At 39.8% G+C, this 17,381-nt stretch overlaps 1 protein-coding gene across 4 annotated transcripts in view; it reads right to left on the minus strand.

The window, feature by feature from the left end:
• Positions 1-17,381, minus strand: part of RAD21 (RAD21 cohesin complex component) — a 79,401-nt gene that overhangs the window by 19,786 nt on the left and 42,234 nt on the right. For 2 of the 4 annotated variants that reach the window (XM_070630896.1, XM_070630893.1), the window contains exon 5: positions 1,622-1,796. In XM_070630896.1, the coding sequence (XP_070486997.1) occupies positions 1,622-1,765 (144 nt within the window). In that variant the 5' untranslated portion in view covers positions 1,766-1,796. Of the gene's footprint in view, positions 1-1,621; positions 1,797-8,984; positions 9,396-17,381 lie in introns of those variants that run through there. The other 2 variants (XM_070630892.1, XM_070630894.1) reach the window with 2 other exon arrangements.

Genomic DNA, 17,381 nt, shown 5'->3' on the forward strand with positions numbered 1-17,381 from the left:
TATAATCATGTACTTCAGTATTTCTATAGTGAACTTATGAATACACAAATGACCTCACTTCAATTTAGGTCAAGTATGTTTACGTTTTTTGTATTTAGATTCTGTGAATAGAAAACTATGACACCACACAATACCACCATTAAAAATGACGGCAGGACTATGAACAGAGCTTTTCCTGAGTACAGTCTTGTTATGAAACAAATAATTCAATTTTTGTGTATATTCATAAAAAAGGAGAAAAGTTATTTGTAAAAAATATGCACACATGAAAGTCCAGAAGGCATACCAAAATACTAAAGGTTTCTCTACGTGGTAGGACTATAGGTCACTTTTTTCGTGTTTGTAAAGTTCTCATTTTAGTAAAGTTTTCAAATTAGTATTGTCTTATAAATAACATGATAGAAATGTCTTTAAATACTAGTAAATTCCACCAGCTGTATAACTCTAAAACCAGCCAAGATTCCATATACAGACGTAAACTTTATAATTTACTCTGATTCCAAATACAAGCTTTTACTCCCCCTACCTAAGTGTATACTTTCCCAAATAACTTTTCTGAACAAGTCTCTGCTACATCCTAGCTTTATTCCTCTGAGATCCTCTCGCTCTTTCAGCAATAAAGAACTACTCTTATTTATTTAACATATGCCAGCATTGTCCAAACTGCCAATTCTGAGAAGAGTAGCTCCCACTGCTGGTCCAGACAGCTGTGATCTCAAATGTTTCACAACGGTGCATATATGTGTGTGTATGCATATGTATAAATACAAGGTCTAGGAAGCACCTTTAAAACACAGATGTTATGTTAAAAAACTATATTTAAGGACTTTGCCTTTATTTTGAGATTAGTCCTTCATACATTTTTGAAGTCAACATGTCTGTTCCTCAATGAAATGCTAATGATGGTATTAAGAAGATGTAACAGTGTCTACGTGTTTTAAAATCCTCTCTTGGCAACACAAAAGCCCTGTATTACTTTAAGTTACATTATTTGTGAAATCCAAGGGTTGAAACCACTGCCTCAGAACAGATTCAGATGATGTTACTACAAGCTCCTCTAGGAACAAAGCAGTAAACCAGGCAGCTAAGATAAGGACATCTTAACGCTTTCACTTCAGTGGGAGACAGTAATTAAAGATTTAGGGAAAGAGCACAGTGAACGCAAAAAAGTTCTGAGATGGGGAAAAAGCTTGGGATCTTCCAGAAATAGCAAGTAGGCCTGTGAAGCTAAGGTGGAGCAAGTGGTATGGATACTATTTGCCAACTGGCTAATAGTTGGATCTGATTAATGAGTCCTTACTTTGAATGTTTTGTAAATTCCTAAATCAGGAATACCTATACACATGTTTAAGTATCAAAACATCTTGAAAGCCAAATACAAAATATTTGGGTACTGTCCAACCTCTTGCTCATCTACCATTAAAACAGACAAATGAAAATATCTGTTATTTACAGAATTTTTAAAGGGAAGAGAATATCAAACTGGGACTCTGGATAACCTATGGATTTTCTTTCACTCCAATATATACAATGCCTACCTAAAAAGTTGTTTAATACAATTCTATTTCACATAGACAATAAACAATCGACAAAGTGAATGAAATATCAACATCAAACCTACCTTTGGTGAGATGATACTCTCCACACTGCTCTCTAAATTACACTCAAACACATGGGCTTTGGTTAGCTTCTTATCCCAATGGGCCGCTAGCCAAATTTTGGCCAAAGGCCCTCTTTTACTGAGGACAAAATGTGCGTAGAACATTGTTCTGGTGGACTACGAAACAGGAGGAAACCTGAAGGGGAAAAAATTAATATAAATAGCATATGAGAATTGAGATATTTATTGAGACATATAAGAAATCCAAAAACGAAAGTTTTCTTTTTTTTGTTTGAGAAAGATTAGCCCTGACCTAACATCTGCCGCCAATCCTCCTCTTTTTGCTGAGGAAGAGCGGCCCTGAACTAACATCTGTGCCCATCTTCCTCTACTTTACATGTGGGACGCCTGCCACAGCATGGCTTGCCAAGTGGTGCGCATGTCCGGACCCAGGATCCAAACTGGCGAACCGCGGAACACAGACGCAGAACGTGCAAACTTAACCGCTGTGCCATGGGGCCAGCCCCAGTTTCCTATTCTAAAAAGAATTCTCATTAAAAAATGACAACTACAAAAGGCTTGAGTAAAGCACAGTACACATTAAAAAAAAAACAACAACCAAATCCTTTAATTTGGAGAGGACAAGAAAAAGACCCCAAAGTATCAAAAGCTGAAGGGAAAAGGAACAAAAGAGTCAAATCACTTTCATCCCTGTTGTCATCTTAAAATAAAAGTGCTAGTTTTTTTTAAAAAGCAAAAACTGTCATCAGAAAACTCTTCTTTTTGAGGTTCCATCGAGTGTTCATTCCATTCCTATCCTGATTACTGACTGTGGAAATAGTCTGCTTCTGGCCAAAAGCTGGAGAATATATTCTTTACAGCAAGAAAAGAATGTCCAAGAAGAAAAACACTGAGGCACAGATATTAATCAATGTGGAAATTTTCATTTTTAGAACTCCATTAAAAATTGAAATTCTCAACTAAATGCTTTACATAATAATTATTACCTCATGATAAGCATTGTGCTAAGTATTTCATATTCCACCAAGCAAAGATAAGTAGGTGGGGTGCCCCATTTATAGGTGAGTAATTTAGAAAAGCTGAGGCTTAAAAAGGTAAAGTATTATATATATTTTTCTCAACTCAGGAACTTGAAAAGCACTTGTCTACTTACAAATACTAACTTCAGGACAATGATACAGCATCAAGTTTATCTTATGACTGAAATGGTCTCAGTAGAAATACAAGTATGTTATTCACGTTTTGTCTTTCAACAAGCTAATATACCAATACATAAGAAAAAAAGGCATCCTTAAAACTCCACCTTGAAGAGTGCATTAACTGTAAATTATTTCCCTTATATTACTTATTTTTCCTCTTTCACAGATTTTAAAAAATCCATTTTGTCAAAGGTAAATTTCTTTTTCTAAAATGTCCATGACTAGAATAAGATATACAAGTCATGCTTTTACAGAAATAAACTCAAGTGTACCCATAACACATGAAAAGTACTTTTTATCACATGTGTAGATTTGTGTAACCAAGACCACAAGCAACTAAGAATTATTCCATTTCCATTTCAACACCAAAGCTCTCCTCTTGCTATCCCTTTAATTGTCACATCCATTCCTTGCTCCCTACTATTTCTAAGACTGGGCAACCACCTCTCTGTTCGTCATCTCTCATTTCGTCATTTTGAGAATGCTGCATGAATAGAATCATACAGTATGTGACTTTTTGGAATCGCTTTTTGTACTCAGCATAATGCTTTTGAGATCCATGCAAGTTGTTGCATGTATCAACACCATGTTCCTTCTTATCGCTGAGTAGCATTCCATATACCACAATTAGCCATTCACCTATTGCAGGACTTTTGCTTGTTTCCAGTTCTTGGCTATTTCAAATAAAGCCGCTACAAATATTAGTGTATACAAACTTCTGGTGGACACAAGTTTCATTTCTCTGGGACAAGTGTCTTGAAGTGTGATTGCTGGGTAGCATGTTAAGAGTATGCTTAGCTTTTAAAGAAACTAACAACTCCTATCAAAATCCTATTTTTTTTTAACAGCAGTTGACAAGATTTTTCTACAATTTATATGAAAAGGCAAAGGAACCAGAAGAGCTGAAACTATTTTGAAAAAGAATAAAGTGGGAATAATTACCAATTTCAAAACTTATATAGTTACAATAGTCAACATTGTGTGGCAGAGAAAAAGACACACAAATCAATGGAACAGGATAGAGAATCCAGAAACAAATCCACATAAATAAGTCAACTGATTTTTCAAAGATGCAGAAGCAAAACAAAGGAGGAAGGATAGTCTTTTTAACAAATTATGCTTGAGTGATTGGGTATCATCCATAGGCAAAAAAATGAACCTCCACCCAAGCCTCACACATTATATAAAAATTAATTCCAAATAAGCCACAGACTTAAATGTAAAACTTTTAGAAAAAACCAAAGGGGAAAATCTTTGGTACCTAAAGCTTAGTAAGAATCTGTAGATGTGACACCAAAACCATGGCCCCAAAAGGAAAAGAACCCAATAAATTGGCCTCCAAAAAATTAAAAACTTCTGCTCTATGAAAGAGCCCACTGAGGATGCAAAGACAAGATAGAGAATGGGAAAAAATATTTGCAAACCACATACCTGACAGGGAGCTGGATCTAGAATATACAAAGGATGCACAAAACTCAAGAGTAAAAAAAAATCCAATCAGAAAATGCGCAAAAGAAATGAAGAGAAATTTCACAGAAGGACATGCCGATGGCAAAGAACAAGAAAAGACACTTAACATCACCAGCCACTAGGAAAGTGCAAACCAAGACCCAATAAAATATCACTGCACATCTATTACAAGAACTAACATTAAACAGATGGCAACACCAAATGCTGGTGAGGATATAGGGAAGCTGCATCTCTCATACACTGCTGAGAATGTACACTTTCTTCTAAATTAGCTTTTTTTTTAAAAAAAAAGAAGATGCAGAGTAAGTTAACTCTAATTTTCATGTTTTCATAGAGACTGTAAATTTTAAAACGAGAATTTTGCTCTCCGACTTTCAATTAAAAACTGTGCCCATTCCTTCCAATGATGTACAAAAAATATGTATTAGTTAAACATATGACAGGCAAGAGATTTCATGCCTGTCAAAAATGTTTGGGAGGGTGGTGGCATAAGAGTAACTCAGTCAGGTCTGCCTCATCTCCATTTTCCATCACTTAACGGCAAAGGGTCCTGAAATTCTCATTCTTTGAACCAGATGCTCCCAGGGGATCATTAATTCACACTAGCAAAGTTTTCTCAAAAGAAAAAAACAGGCTTCATCATTTGCCTAATGTTGTGCTCTTTCTCTCAAATTTGGAGTAAAAAGAACTAAGGAATACTAAACTAGGAAGAATTCAGATCAAACATTTTTAGAAGTATTAAATGATAACACTTCAAGTGCATCTTATATCCCACTTAGCAGTATTTTCTAGATCAAAATATGCTTCCCATAATCAAAGAGAGCCTCCCATGTTGCAAATCAGTGCTTCTACTTCAAGCCTTAAAGTTTATTAGCACAAAAATTAAGCTGCCTTTAGAGCATTATAAATAAAACTACAGGATTTTGCAGAAATCCAATACAGAAGCATGTTCTTAGAAATATAGTCACTGTCATACACAAGCCCCTAGATTCATGATAGAAGATAGCTGTGTTCCAAATAAATTTAAAAACTCCTTAATATTAACTGCTAGAACACTGCCTGTCGCATGACAACTATTAAATATGTGCTTAATGAATAAGGAAATGGGATACACCAAGTGATCTCATAATTGACATATGTAAACAATTCTGGAGATTTTAGAAATTACAACTACTGGCACTTCTCAACAGGTGTCAGCAGCTCATGGCCAGCACTTCAGCGGGTAGTCAGAGTACCAGGCCTAAAATATCCCAGCTATGCTGAGGCAGAGTCCCAAACAGATGCTTTCCTGGCACGCAAGGGAGGGCAGGGGGTGTAAATAAAGCAGAGTGGGGCTAAAATTAATCTAGGAAACAATTAGCAAGAGGAAATCACCCTAATAACTAAAGGAAGCCTGAGGCACAGTGATGGATCAACTATTGGCTTATATCTAAAAAAAAGCAAATCACTGCTGCCTTTTAAACCATTTATTCCCTCAGTAATACCAAATTTTAACCTATCTTAAAGAAAAAAGAGTCTGACTAATCTCTACAGGTTTTGAAGATTCTAAATGCTGCTAATCCTTTACAAAGGCTCTTAGCAGAAAGCCTGCATTTGGTCCCAGAGCATAGTTTAGCAATTTCATGATTTCTCAAATTTTTTCTAGAGGAGCAAACTTCTTCTCAACTGATGCTAAGAAATAACTTCTGTCTGACGTGAAATGGCAGAAAAATGGATACTTTAGAACATATTCAGGAATGCAAAAAGTGGCAATTTCTTTAAGATCTTTCCCCAAAACCAAAGTCAAATTGAAGCTCAAGTTTCTACAATGTTAATCTTTACCAATATTTCCCTCATCTGTTAGAAAGCAGGGTAGAAGAGTGGTAGTATAAATTGGTATCACCTCTTTGAAGGGCAATTTGGCAACATCTTACGATAATTTCAAACACCCATACTTTCTAGCCAGAAACTGCAGTAATAATGCCAAAGATACACTTCGAGATGTACAGTATTAATAACAAAATTTTTTTTTTAAAAAAACCTAAGCTCTAAGAATTTTGTGTGTCCATCCTCCTTTTGACAGTCCTATAAGGTAAATCCTGGCCCATTTTACAGACCAGGAAACAGAGAAAAGGAGAGGATAAGTAACGTGCCAAAGATCACGAGTACTTAATACAAGTGGAACTTGAACTTCAGAGCCCGCACCTGTAACTACAACACTATGTTGCCTTGCCAGCATGAGTTTTAATAGAAAAGTAGTAGAAACAACCTGCCTGACCACGAGTAAGTGACTTTTAACAATTAATACAGCCGTACAATAGAATCCCATGCAGCCGTAAACAATAACATATACACACAGATACATATAATAAAGAGGGCGTGCTCTCTATATTTACATGCACTTGCATGAGCACAAACTACCTGTGGCGTGCAAATGAAACTGATTACACTGGTTACCTTTGGAAAGTGGGTCTGCAGGGAAAGTGAGCCCTACCCTTTTGTATTATTTGACTTTTTTTTTCTTTAAACTGGAGCATACACATATATCACCTATTCAAAGTAAAGACTATCGTGCTTTGCCACTAACTAGCAAATTAAGGTGCTTAGACTTTATTTTCCCTAACTGTAAAGACCTGGAAGGCTGAAATTCAGCGATTTAGTAACCTTGTAAAACATCAATAGCTAACTCAGATAAGAATGGAACTATTTCTTTAGGGGGCAGGAGGAGTGTCTCATGGACAGAAGGTATTTCCAACACTGCACACAAGAGCTCTCCTCCTTTTTGGGACTGACATTCTCTGAACAATAGTTTTACAATCAGATAGGCCCTAGGTTCAAATTCAGCTCCCTCCTTACTTAGCTGTTTCTGTAACGGTTAAAAGTGAATTAACATCTGAGTCTTTAGCTTTCTCATTTTTAAGACGGGGAAAATATTTACTAAACAGGATTATGAGAATTAAACAGAATAGCATCCCTACCACAGTGCCACTGTAGACGCAAATAGTAACTTCGAAAAAAATCTCACAGCATAGCACATACCAATCAGCATGATCATGCCTAACAATTCCGACATGACAACGTTTAAGCAAAAAAACACAAAATCTTTATTTCTCAAAAATTAGAAATTCCTCTTCTGTAACCAAACTAGAAAAGATAAAATTTCTCAGAAGTTTTGTTCCAATAAATAAGAATTGATCAGGAAAGAAACTCTCAACTTTAAGACTACTTTAAACATATACCACTCTAAGCGGAAAACTTACTACTATGCTGTGCTAACATGTTGCCTTTATAAACACAAAAATAGGTAAAGGTCACGCTCTACCAATGTTACTCTGATTTATGTATAAAAAGCACTGTGTCCACTAGTTATGCACTGCTTCACTTCAACTATCTACCAACTGTTAAGTAATTTAATCACTGGATACGGCATATGTCCTCATCAATATCTCTTTAAAAATAATTATTAGTTGCCTCCAACATTTCAACAAAGAAATTTAATGACTACAATTTAGAAAAGCTTCTCCAGCCTGTCTCCAAAATTCTGCAGACTCACACAGTTACTTGCATTTATACTCATTTTAAGAAAACAGGCATTTTTCCCCCCTGGAATTCAGCGATTATTCTCAACAGTACAAGCAGAGCAAATATTAACTTTCCCTTGCAACAAGAAGCCTACAAACACGAGCCTTTGGCAGAAACCCTTAAGAACACGAGCGCCTTTCTGAGCGCTGAAGACAGCCTAACGAATCATAGCACGAATCGTAGGGTGGCCAGACAAACCCTCCAGCGTTTCCTTCTTTCAAATTTGAAGAAGGCCGCTAAGTCTGGCAGCACGACTCGACAGTGTCAGCCCACACCAGCACAGCAGATCATTTGCAAAGCCCTTCTCAGCGAGGGGGAAAGACACCAAGTATTTGTCAGTCACACACACCTCTCCAAAGCGTCCCTACAACACCCAATATCCTCAAACATTAGAAAAGTCGGGGTGGGGGGAGACCAGTTATGCTAATTTCCTAAGAATCACAAGCAACTTCCCTTGGTCGCGTTTTCTATTGGTCTGTCCGATATTTCATATTCCCAAGATAAAAAATGTTCCTTTACAAAAAGGGGAGGGGGAGCAGCAGTCCCTGGCTAGGGGCCCGCCGCCGCCTGTGCCCGCAAGGGCGGGGGCCGCACGTCGCCGCCCCCGCACCACCCTCGGGGACGGTGGCGCCGCGCCCCCCCGCCCCCAAGGTGGCATCGCGGGCGCCGGGCCCGCCGCCGCTTCCTCCCGCCCCGAATCCCGCGTCTCCCCAGCCAGCCATTTTCACCGCGGAGGAGGCGGCCCGCTGCCCAGAGCGGGCTCGTTCAAACCTCCTGCTCGCCCTCCGCCGCCTGGGGTTCCCCTGCCTCCCCGGGGAAACGCGGCTCCCCAGGAACCGGCGGAGTAACGGCTCTGCCGGCCTTGGAATAGACCAGAACCAGCCGCTCCCGACAGGCGATGCTGCGGGCCGCGCGGGTCCCGGCCGAGGGCGGCCCGGGGCGAAGGGGCCTCGGCGGGCGGCGCAGCGGTCCGGGAGCTCCGAGGGTGGCAGCACGGCCCGCTCCGGGGGCGCGGCGAGTGTCGCCTTCTCCCTCGCCCGCCCGTCCCCACCCCGGAGTCCGGCTCCCAGACGGCGGGGAAGGGGTGGGGGGAGGGAGCCGGAGGGTAAGAAGGGGTCGGCCGGGGATCTTACCTTGCTCTCCGCCAGGAGTTAGGCGGGCTGGGCGGCCTGGGGAGGGGAAAAGGGTCGGGGGAGGGGGCGGGGAAAGGGGGGGAGCCCTTGTGAGGTGTAGCTTCGGAGCAGCTCCCGCCGCCGCCACAGCCGCCGCCTCCTTTCCGATTCACTCAAACAAACAAGATGGCTGCCGTTACGCCGCGGCTCTTCCTGCCGCCCAAATCCTCGGTTCAAATCGGCAGGATGTTTACGGTCAAAATGGTACCTGTGCGCCTGCGCAGCCGGCCTAAGACCAGAAGGAGCGACGCAGGCGCAGTGACCATTTCCTTTTCTTGGGAACCCGCCCCCTGGTTGTGCAGCCCCGAATTGAGCAAGCGCAAAGGTGATTCTCTTGCTGGAGGGTCTTCGAGCGTTGTGAAACTGGAAAGTAGCGCATGCGCAGTGCTCGCCAGTGAAGCAATTATATGGGTTTAGCTTTATTCTTAGGCTTGTTTTAAAGGCAAGAATTATCGTTGTGCATTTTGCCTGCCCCGACACAAAAATTCATTTTGATGGTTCTGTAGCAACGAAGGTAACATAAAACCCTTAAGCAAACTCCATAAAATGTAGAGGTTCATTCATTCAGTCAACCTTTGTTTATAGACGGTCTTCTCTCCATAACCACGTACTGTGATAGCTGTGGTCTGGGATATAATGATAAATACAACAGAAACAGTACCTGCCTTCATGAAGCTTCCAGTATAGCTAGGGAGGAATCAAAATTTCTACAAATACTCATGCCATGAAGAAGCTGGATATAGAGAGAAATCTAATAGTGGGGGGAAATTGGAGAATGGGAGAGAAGGTCTTCCCTGAGGAACTGATAGTGGAGCTGGGATGTGAAGGTTGAGTTCCAGGAAGAGTGAACAGCATGTGCAAAAGTCCTGTGACAGAAGAGAGCAGGATAGGAATAGAGGAAAAGAAAGCAAGCCCATGTGTCTGGACGGTAACAGAGGTATCTGCATTTTAGAAAGACCATTCAGGCATATTGGGGAAGACTAGAGTAAATGTCTAGATGTAATTTGTGTTTATTTGAGAGATTGTTTTTTAGGAAATGAAACCAATAAGAACTGGTGACCGATTCCTTATAGGGTTGTGGTAGAAGGAGCTGCAAGGATGATTCCTCTGGTTTGGGGTTTGCAGGATTAGATGGGCTGGACTGGGGAGCCATACACTGAGACAAGAAGATGGAGGAGGGTTGTATGAGGGTTTCGTTTGTTTGTTCTGTTGTTTTGTCATCCATCTCAATGTCAAGCTTCTATTCTCCTTAACTGGTCTTTCCACCTACACTCTTGTCCTCCTTCAATTAATTCTCTGCAATGCAGCCAAAGGAATCTTTGCAAAACATGTATCTGGTCACTCCCCTCCTCTTCTAAAAACTTCCATAGCTTGTAGACTATTACTCAAAATGCTTAAGATGATACACTGATCTAGCCCCTGCCTCCTGCTCCAGCTTCCTCTCTTGCCCCATCTTCCTCACGGTGCTCCAGTCACTCAGCCTTTCACATCATTGTGAAATGCACCATCAACACTCCTGCCTCAAGATTTTTGCACTTGATGTCCCCTATGTTTAGAACAATCTTGCATTTCCATCCCCTCCCATTTTGTCTAATTCTTAATCTTTTATATCTTAGTTCAAAAGTCGCCTCCTCAAGAGAGTCTTCCCTGAGCCTCTGTCTTATTTAGAATAACACTATTACTGTAAAAAGTGTCCCCTCCCTACCCAGAATTTCAGAGCTTTACAAAAATGGCCCAGCCAATCACTGCCGTATGACCATGAGTGAGTAACAGAGCTTCTCTGTGCTCCAGGTTTCTCATCTGAGGGTTGTAGTGAGGACTCATGAATTAATACATGTGGAAGCATTTGGAACTGTGTGTGCCATATTGCAAGTAATCTAAATTCTTTTTAGCACTATTTTCATTGTCATTATGAGTATTATCCTCTATAAGTTTTTTTTCCCTAAAGAATGGCACCCAGAACTAGACAAAATGCTCCTAGCCAGAGTAGGGGATAGTAAGATTATCATTTTTGATGTGGACATCTGGTACTTTTATTTATTCATTCATTTATTTATTTATTTTGTGAGGAAGATTGTCCCTGAGCTAATGTCTGTTGCCAATCTTCCTCTTTTTGCTTGAGGAAGATTGTCCCTGAGCTAACATCTGTGCTAATCTTCCTCTATTTTATGTGGGATGCCACCACAGCATGACTTGATGAGTGGTGCTTGGTCCTCGCCCAGGATCTGAACCAGCAAACTCCAGGCAGCTGAAGTGGGGTGTGCAAACTTAACCCACTACACCACCGGGCCGACCCTGGGCTTCTAGTACTTTTAATCCAGCTCAATTGTACGCTAGTTTTTTAACTGCTAGTTTTGGAATTTCTTAAAAGATGGAGGAATAATTTATTTCTCTGTCATAGCTTCTGAGTGTACACACATTTTAAAGTAAAGAAATGTGTAGGAAAAACTGACATTTAAGTACATAAGTTCCTCATTGTCAGCGACAGCTCCCCTTAAGTCCTGGACCTTCCAGGGTTTTAACAACACACAACACAACTTACGTTTACCCTTCTTATGTTGCTGCAACAGGTGCAGTCTTGTGCACCACTTGCTCTGGGGCATCTGTTTTTGGCTTGGTGCAGGGTTCATCTCACTGGCTGGAGACCATCAGCCAAGTGGCCATGACAGCTGAAACTCAAAGCTTCATCGAGTGAATGTCCTTTTTCAGTTGGGCAAATTTTTTCATTTGTTTTTTGCTTTTTTTTTTTCTCTAATGGGGAGTTTAAGAAGCTGGCATTAAGGATAGTTGTTGAAATCCCAAACTGGGGAGTGAAGGGGTAGATGCACTTTTACTATTTTCAGTATGATTTCTCTCAACCAATACAGATTAAATCTTCAAAACATTTAAATCCTTCCTGCTGGTGCAGCTTTAAACAAACTCAACGCCAGCAATTGTTGCATCATCTTAAAAGAAAAAAACTAAAAAACCAAAAATCCCACACTCTTGCATTAACAAATTCTTTACAATAGAAAATTCAACTTCTGTCAGTAAACAATTTAATTCGTCACTTCAAAATAATTTAAGTATATCAGCTGCTAAATGAGCTAAAACTAATCATCTGGGAAGTCTCCTGTCAGGTTAGGGACCACATGGCTAGGACCACATTATGTGGTGAATGCTTCTTCGCTGTTAATACTAACATTCAGTGTAAATCTCTCTCAGTTTCAAACTATGGTCAGATGAGCATGCATTGTCACTTCCTCTCTCTCTTTTATTACATTAGCTTTTAGAGTTTTTGTCAGTGGAATCCCATATATTTCCTTTTGAATAAAAACAATTCTGTTTCCCTAATTTCTAGTAACAAATTGGATTCTAACATTTAAATCAACAGCTTACTTTTTTCTCTAAGACTTTTTTTCTCTATCTTTGAAGGAAGGATGGTTATAAATATGGGCTTTGGGTTTAAATTTGTCCCTTCTACCTCCCAGCTGTTTTATATGCAGTTTACTTAATGTCTCTAGGCTTTGATTTCTTTATCTATAAAAATGAGGATAACACTTTTCATGATTGTTGAAAGAACTAAATGAGATCCTATATACAAAGTACTTAGAATAGTGCTTGGAACTAAGTAATCACTCAGTAAAGTGTGATTATTACTCTTGCTCCTTCTACCTTCTGAGTCATGAAATAGCCAGCAAGGTACAGCAAATATTTATCAGATATTCAACTTCTAAGAACTTCAGGAAATACCTGGATACTCTAAATGACCTTCTTAACTATCTTTGCTCTACATCCATTTTGTAACCCTTCTTTGAAAAAGTGCTCTCTTCCTGTCCCTCTCTCTTTTTCTCTCTTCAGTGCTGAACTCCTGAAGTCCTATAAATTCTTTTCTCTTGAACCATTTGTTCTTGCCCAATAGCTGTTCACCAGAGCTCGACTTCCCTTTCATGGATTTTTATATAGTTTTTCCCATACAACCTTAATCCCCTAAATCTGCTTGATTTGGTTATTTTATTTAATTTTTTTGGTGAGGAAGATTGGCCCTGAGCTAACGTCTGTTGCCAATCTTCCTCTTTTTGCTTGAGGAAGATTCACCCTGAGCTAACATCTGTGCCAATCTTCCTCTTTTTCGTATGTGGGATGCTGCCACAGTATGGCTTGATGAGCAGTGTGTAGGTCTGCACCTGGGACCTGAACCCACAAACCTTGGGCAGCTGAAGCGGAGCATGCGAACTTAACCACTATGACACTGGGCCAGGCCCCTGGATTTGGCTCTTTTAAACAAGGTACATATTCTGTTCTGGACTGAAGTTCCATCCAACATATTCATTCAGCTCCTTCTCCTAAAATGTCGAGTTAAATTTTCTTGCTACAGAAGTCGGTTACAGTCAATATCTCCTTTACCTGGAGATACTTATTTGATGAATGTGCATCTGTCAGTTTTAAGTAATTGTAAATTTGTTTGACTAAGACCATGGCAGGACAGATTTAAATTACAGATTTAATCTTCCTTCCATTGAAAATGGTCTACTTTTCTTTTCTGATTGCTCAGTTGATGACTTCTATGATTTGGGCTAATCCTTGTCTGAAGAAATGGATGCTGCCACTGTCTTGAGTATGTTTATAAAATAGCTATGTTCTTTCTATGTCTTATTATTTCACTATGTCACAAATGCGTGTGCGCATGCATCACACACACACACACACACACTTGAGACTTTTTTGTGAGATAAAAACTTAAGAAAGAGATGATCAACCCATAGTATCAGAGTTAAGATTTACACACAATTTTATACACTTGTTCTTCTGAATTGCCAAACTTTTAAAACACAATTTTCTATAACATAAAATAAATTATAATGAGTAGGATGGATTAGATTAAGAGAGGAATAAGGCAACTAGATAGATTTTCAGGAGTATTTCAATGTTAGCCATGAGTGAATATTAAATATGTTGCACCAGAACTTTTAAAAATTTTATTTAAGTAAAGAAAAATCAAAGTATAAAATATTTGTTGCGTGAGGTTTCTAAAGTTCATTAAAGAAAAGTCCAGAAAGAGTGAATAGCCTCTTTAAGATTTGGGATTAAGCAGAGAAAAATGGACAGAAAGTGGCTGAAAAGAAAATTATAGATTCTGGCTTTTCTTCAGAACATATCTTTTTCATCCCTAAAAGGGATGGTAATATTTTGATCAAAAAGAAAATGGACTTTAAGAACAACAATCACAGTAAAAAATGTTATAATCAGATACAGAAATTATAGAAGCAGCAGAGGGTAGGGACAAAAGATCAGTACAGAAACACCAATTCTTAACACGCTAGATATTAAATAAGTGAGTGGTAACGGTATGTGCGAGAGTTTCATAAGCTATCGAAATGGTAGATTTCATTCATAGTCACATGCTCAGCTTTAGGCACGTGGGTGTGAGTCAGGGTTGTGCTCCAGAGAGGGGCTGCAAACAGCCCAGTCAAGGCTGCGTTAAGGGTCTCTCAGGCAGATAGATGTCAGCAAAGAGAAATCCCTGGGGGCCGGGAGCAGGCCCAGGGATTCACAGGTCTCTGGGGGCAGATGGGAATGTGACAGAGGTTGAGACCAGAGGAAGCTGCAGAGGCAGAAACTGGGTCAGGGTCTTTGTGAATCACTTGGACTTTTCTCAGAAAATTTCATTACGCTAACAACATTTCCATGCTGGGAGCAGTTTTCCTTCTTTAGCTGGGAGTTTTTATCAGTGACTGTTTTGATGCATTTCCTCAGTTTTCAAGTCCATCATCTCTTCTGTAATAGGGCTGTATCTTTGAGAATAATGGGTGCTTATCAAAAGCAGATGGATAGTGTTTCCTCTGACCCCCTCTAGCCAGACCAGCATGCAGGCATTTTTATTGTTATAACACGATATACATGGTTCCTTTCATTCTGCAAGCTGGCTTACTAAAAATAGTAGGGCAAATTGCAAGAAAATAGGGCTGGGGGAGATGTCTTAAAACTTATACAACTAACAAAAATGGTAACATCTTAATAAAAAATCCTTGCAAACTTAAAAAGACGTTAAATTATCACTAATTAAGGAAATAATATGGTAAATACAGCACTTTTCCTAAAAAGAAGGGGAAGGTGGCGTGTTCAGAGGGGTGTAAGGAAGAGTAGAAGCTGCTGAGTCATGAGACGAGGGTAAAATGCACAGAGATAAGGCAAACTCCTGCAGTAAGCACTTCGAAGACAGGGCATTCGGCTACGCTGAGCCAGGAGCCCACTTGAAGTGAGTTGGCATCATATACAGTCCTGGGGCCTCCACCGCTAGACGCTCAACTGTGTTAATGTGCTTGGCATGCACTTGATGAGGGCAATAAATTAATGTGTTGGGAAAAAAAAATCACACCTAAACTAATGTGACCTCCATATTATTTGGAAATAATCCCCCATCTGCTAATCCTACGTGAGGAATTAACATGATAGAAACTCACACAGTAACAGAACAGACTGGAACTCTTTCCCTAAGACTAAAGATGAAGTTTTAGTATCAGCGAGGTCTGATATATTCATGGCAGAGTGGCAGACAGTGATGCTTTTCCAATTTTAATGGGCTTACAACTCATCTTGGGAACTTGTTAAAATGCAGATTTGCATTCAGTAGTTTGGCGTGGGGTCCAAGATTCTGTTTTTTCTTGGTTTGTTTTAGCAAGCTTCTAGGTAGTTCCAAGGCTGCTGGTACGTGAAGCACATCAAAGAGCAAGGATTTTTTTGAGAGTAGAGTTTGGAACCAGGTAGACTTGGGTTTACTTCACGGCTCTTCCATTTAGTAGCTGTGTGACCTTGAGTGAGGCGCTCAGCTTCTCTGAGACTCAATTTTCTCATCTGTAAAATCAAGCTAATTATATCTACACCTTCATGGCTATAGTGTTCATTACATGAGATGATGTAGCTAAAGCACCTAGTATAGTGCTTGGCACATTGTTTAAGCCCAGTGAATAATAATAGTTACTATTTTAATATTATTGTAGTTACTATTGTTGGCATATTTAGATATTTAATGACATACTTATTTTCCTCAACATATTTACTATTCTTTTCTCTTGAGATCTGCCGATTTTTTCCTTCACTATTGATCTTTATTCTATATTGAGTTCAAAAACTCAGTTGCTGAGGGACCAGCCCCATGGCGAGGTGGTTAGGTTTGGCATGCTCCACTTAAGCGGCCCAGGTTTGTGGATTCAGGGCAAATCTTCCTCAGCAAAAAACAAAAAGAAAAAACCTCAATTGCTTTCCAACATCTTTCCCTTTTTCTTTAGTTTGGCACAAAGCACCAGCTAAAAGATTACATTTCCCAACCTCCCTTGAATGTAGGTATGGCCAGTGACTATGTTCTGTTCAGTGTTAGGTGGGCATTCCTAGAAGATTTCCTTAAAAACAGCAACCCACAATTCTTTTCTTTCCTCCATCTTGCCTCTTGGAATGTGGATGTGATGGCTAGTGCTCCAGCAGCCATTTTGACCATAAGCACAAGGGTTATGCTAAGGATAGTGGAGCAGTGAGATGGACAAGCTTGGAGCCATGATAACTTTGTGGAGCTCTCATTTAACCTCTCAACTGCCCAACTCTAGATTTCTTTCATGTAATTGAGAAATAAAGTTGTGTCTTGATATTTTTGTTTTTTTCTATTTGTAGCTGTATCTAATCCTCATTGACACAAACACTTACCTGGTTCAAGTGCTTTACAAGATACAAGGGTTATAAAAATGAATGTATGGTCTCTAACTTCAAGTAGCTCAGTCTTCTATGTCATACCAGTTAGCTGTCTTTCCTAGAGTACTGTTTTATCATTTCATTGGGAGAATTTTACCCACTATACACTTCACTTTCAAGCACCTCTGCCCCCTCATTATTTTTTTGATCATGCTGGTAGGTCTCCCACCAAGTCTTTGTCATACATTCCATCTTCTTTTAAAAACACAACATTTTACACGACAGGGGAGAAAATCAGGACCTGTAAATCAAAAGTCATAGCCAGCTTCTCCAGCATCTTCTTTTGCTTTCACAGTCACTACTTTCATGGTGAAGAATTGAATTTACAAGTTTAATCCCAAGACTTGGCAGTTCCTTATTCTAGACTTTGGGCTCACTGGCAATACTTTACAGGTTTCCTTTGAAGGCAGCATTTCATGTTATCTGAAATTGTTGGTAGTTGGTGAATTTGTTGCGTCCTGGAAAGCTCTCTATTATGTGTCTCTCCAAAACGCCACCTCCGAAACCAAAAAGTATTTCTCTTTGGCCATGTCAAGTCTGTGTAGGAAAGTCTCTGCACACCTGGTAGAATTACCAAGGTGCAGCAGTAATGGATTATTCCTGGGATAGGATTTTCTAGCTAGCACCTTTTCCTCC

Source organism: Equus przewalskii, chromosome 8, assembly GCF_037783145.1.
Source record: "Equus przewalskii isolate Varuska chromosome 8, EquPr2, whole genome shotgun sequence".
NCBI classification, from domain to species: Eukaryota; Metazoa; Chordata; class Mammalia; order Perissodactyla; family Equidae; genus Equus; species Equus przewalskii.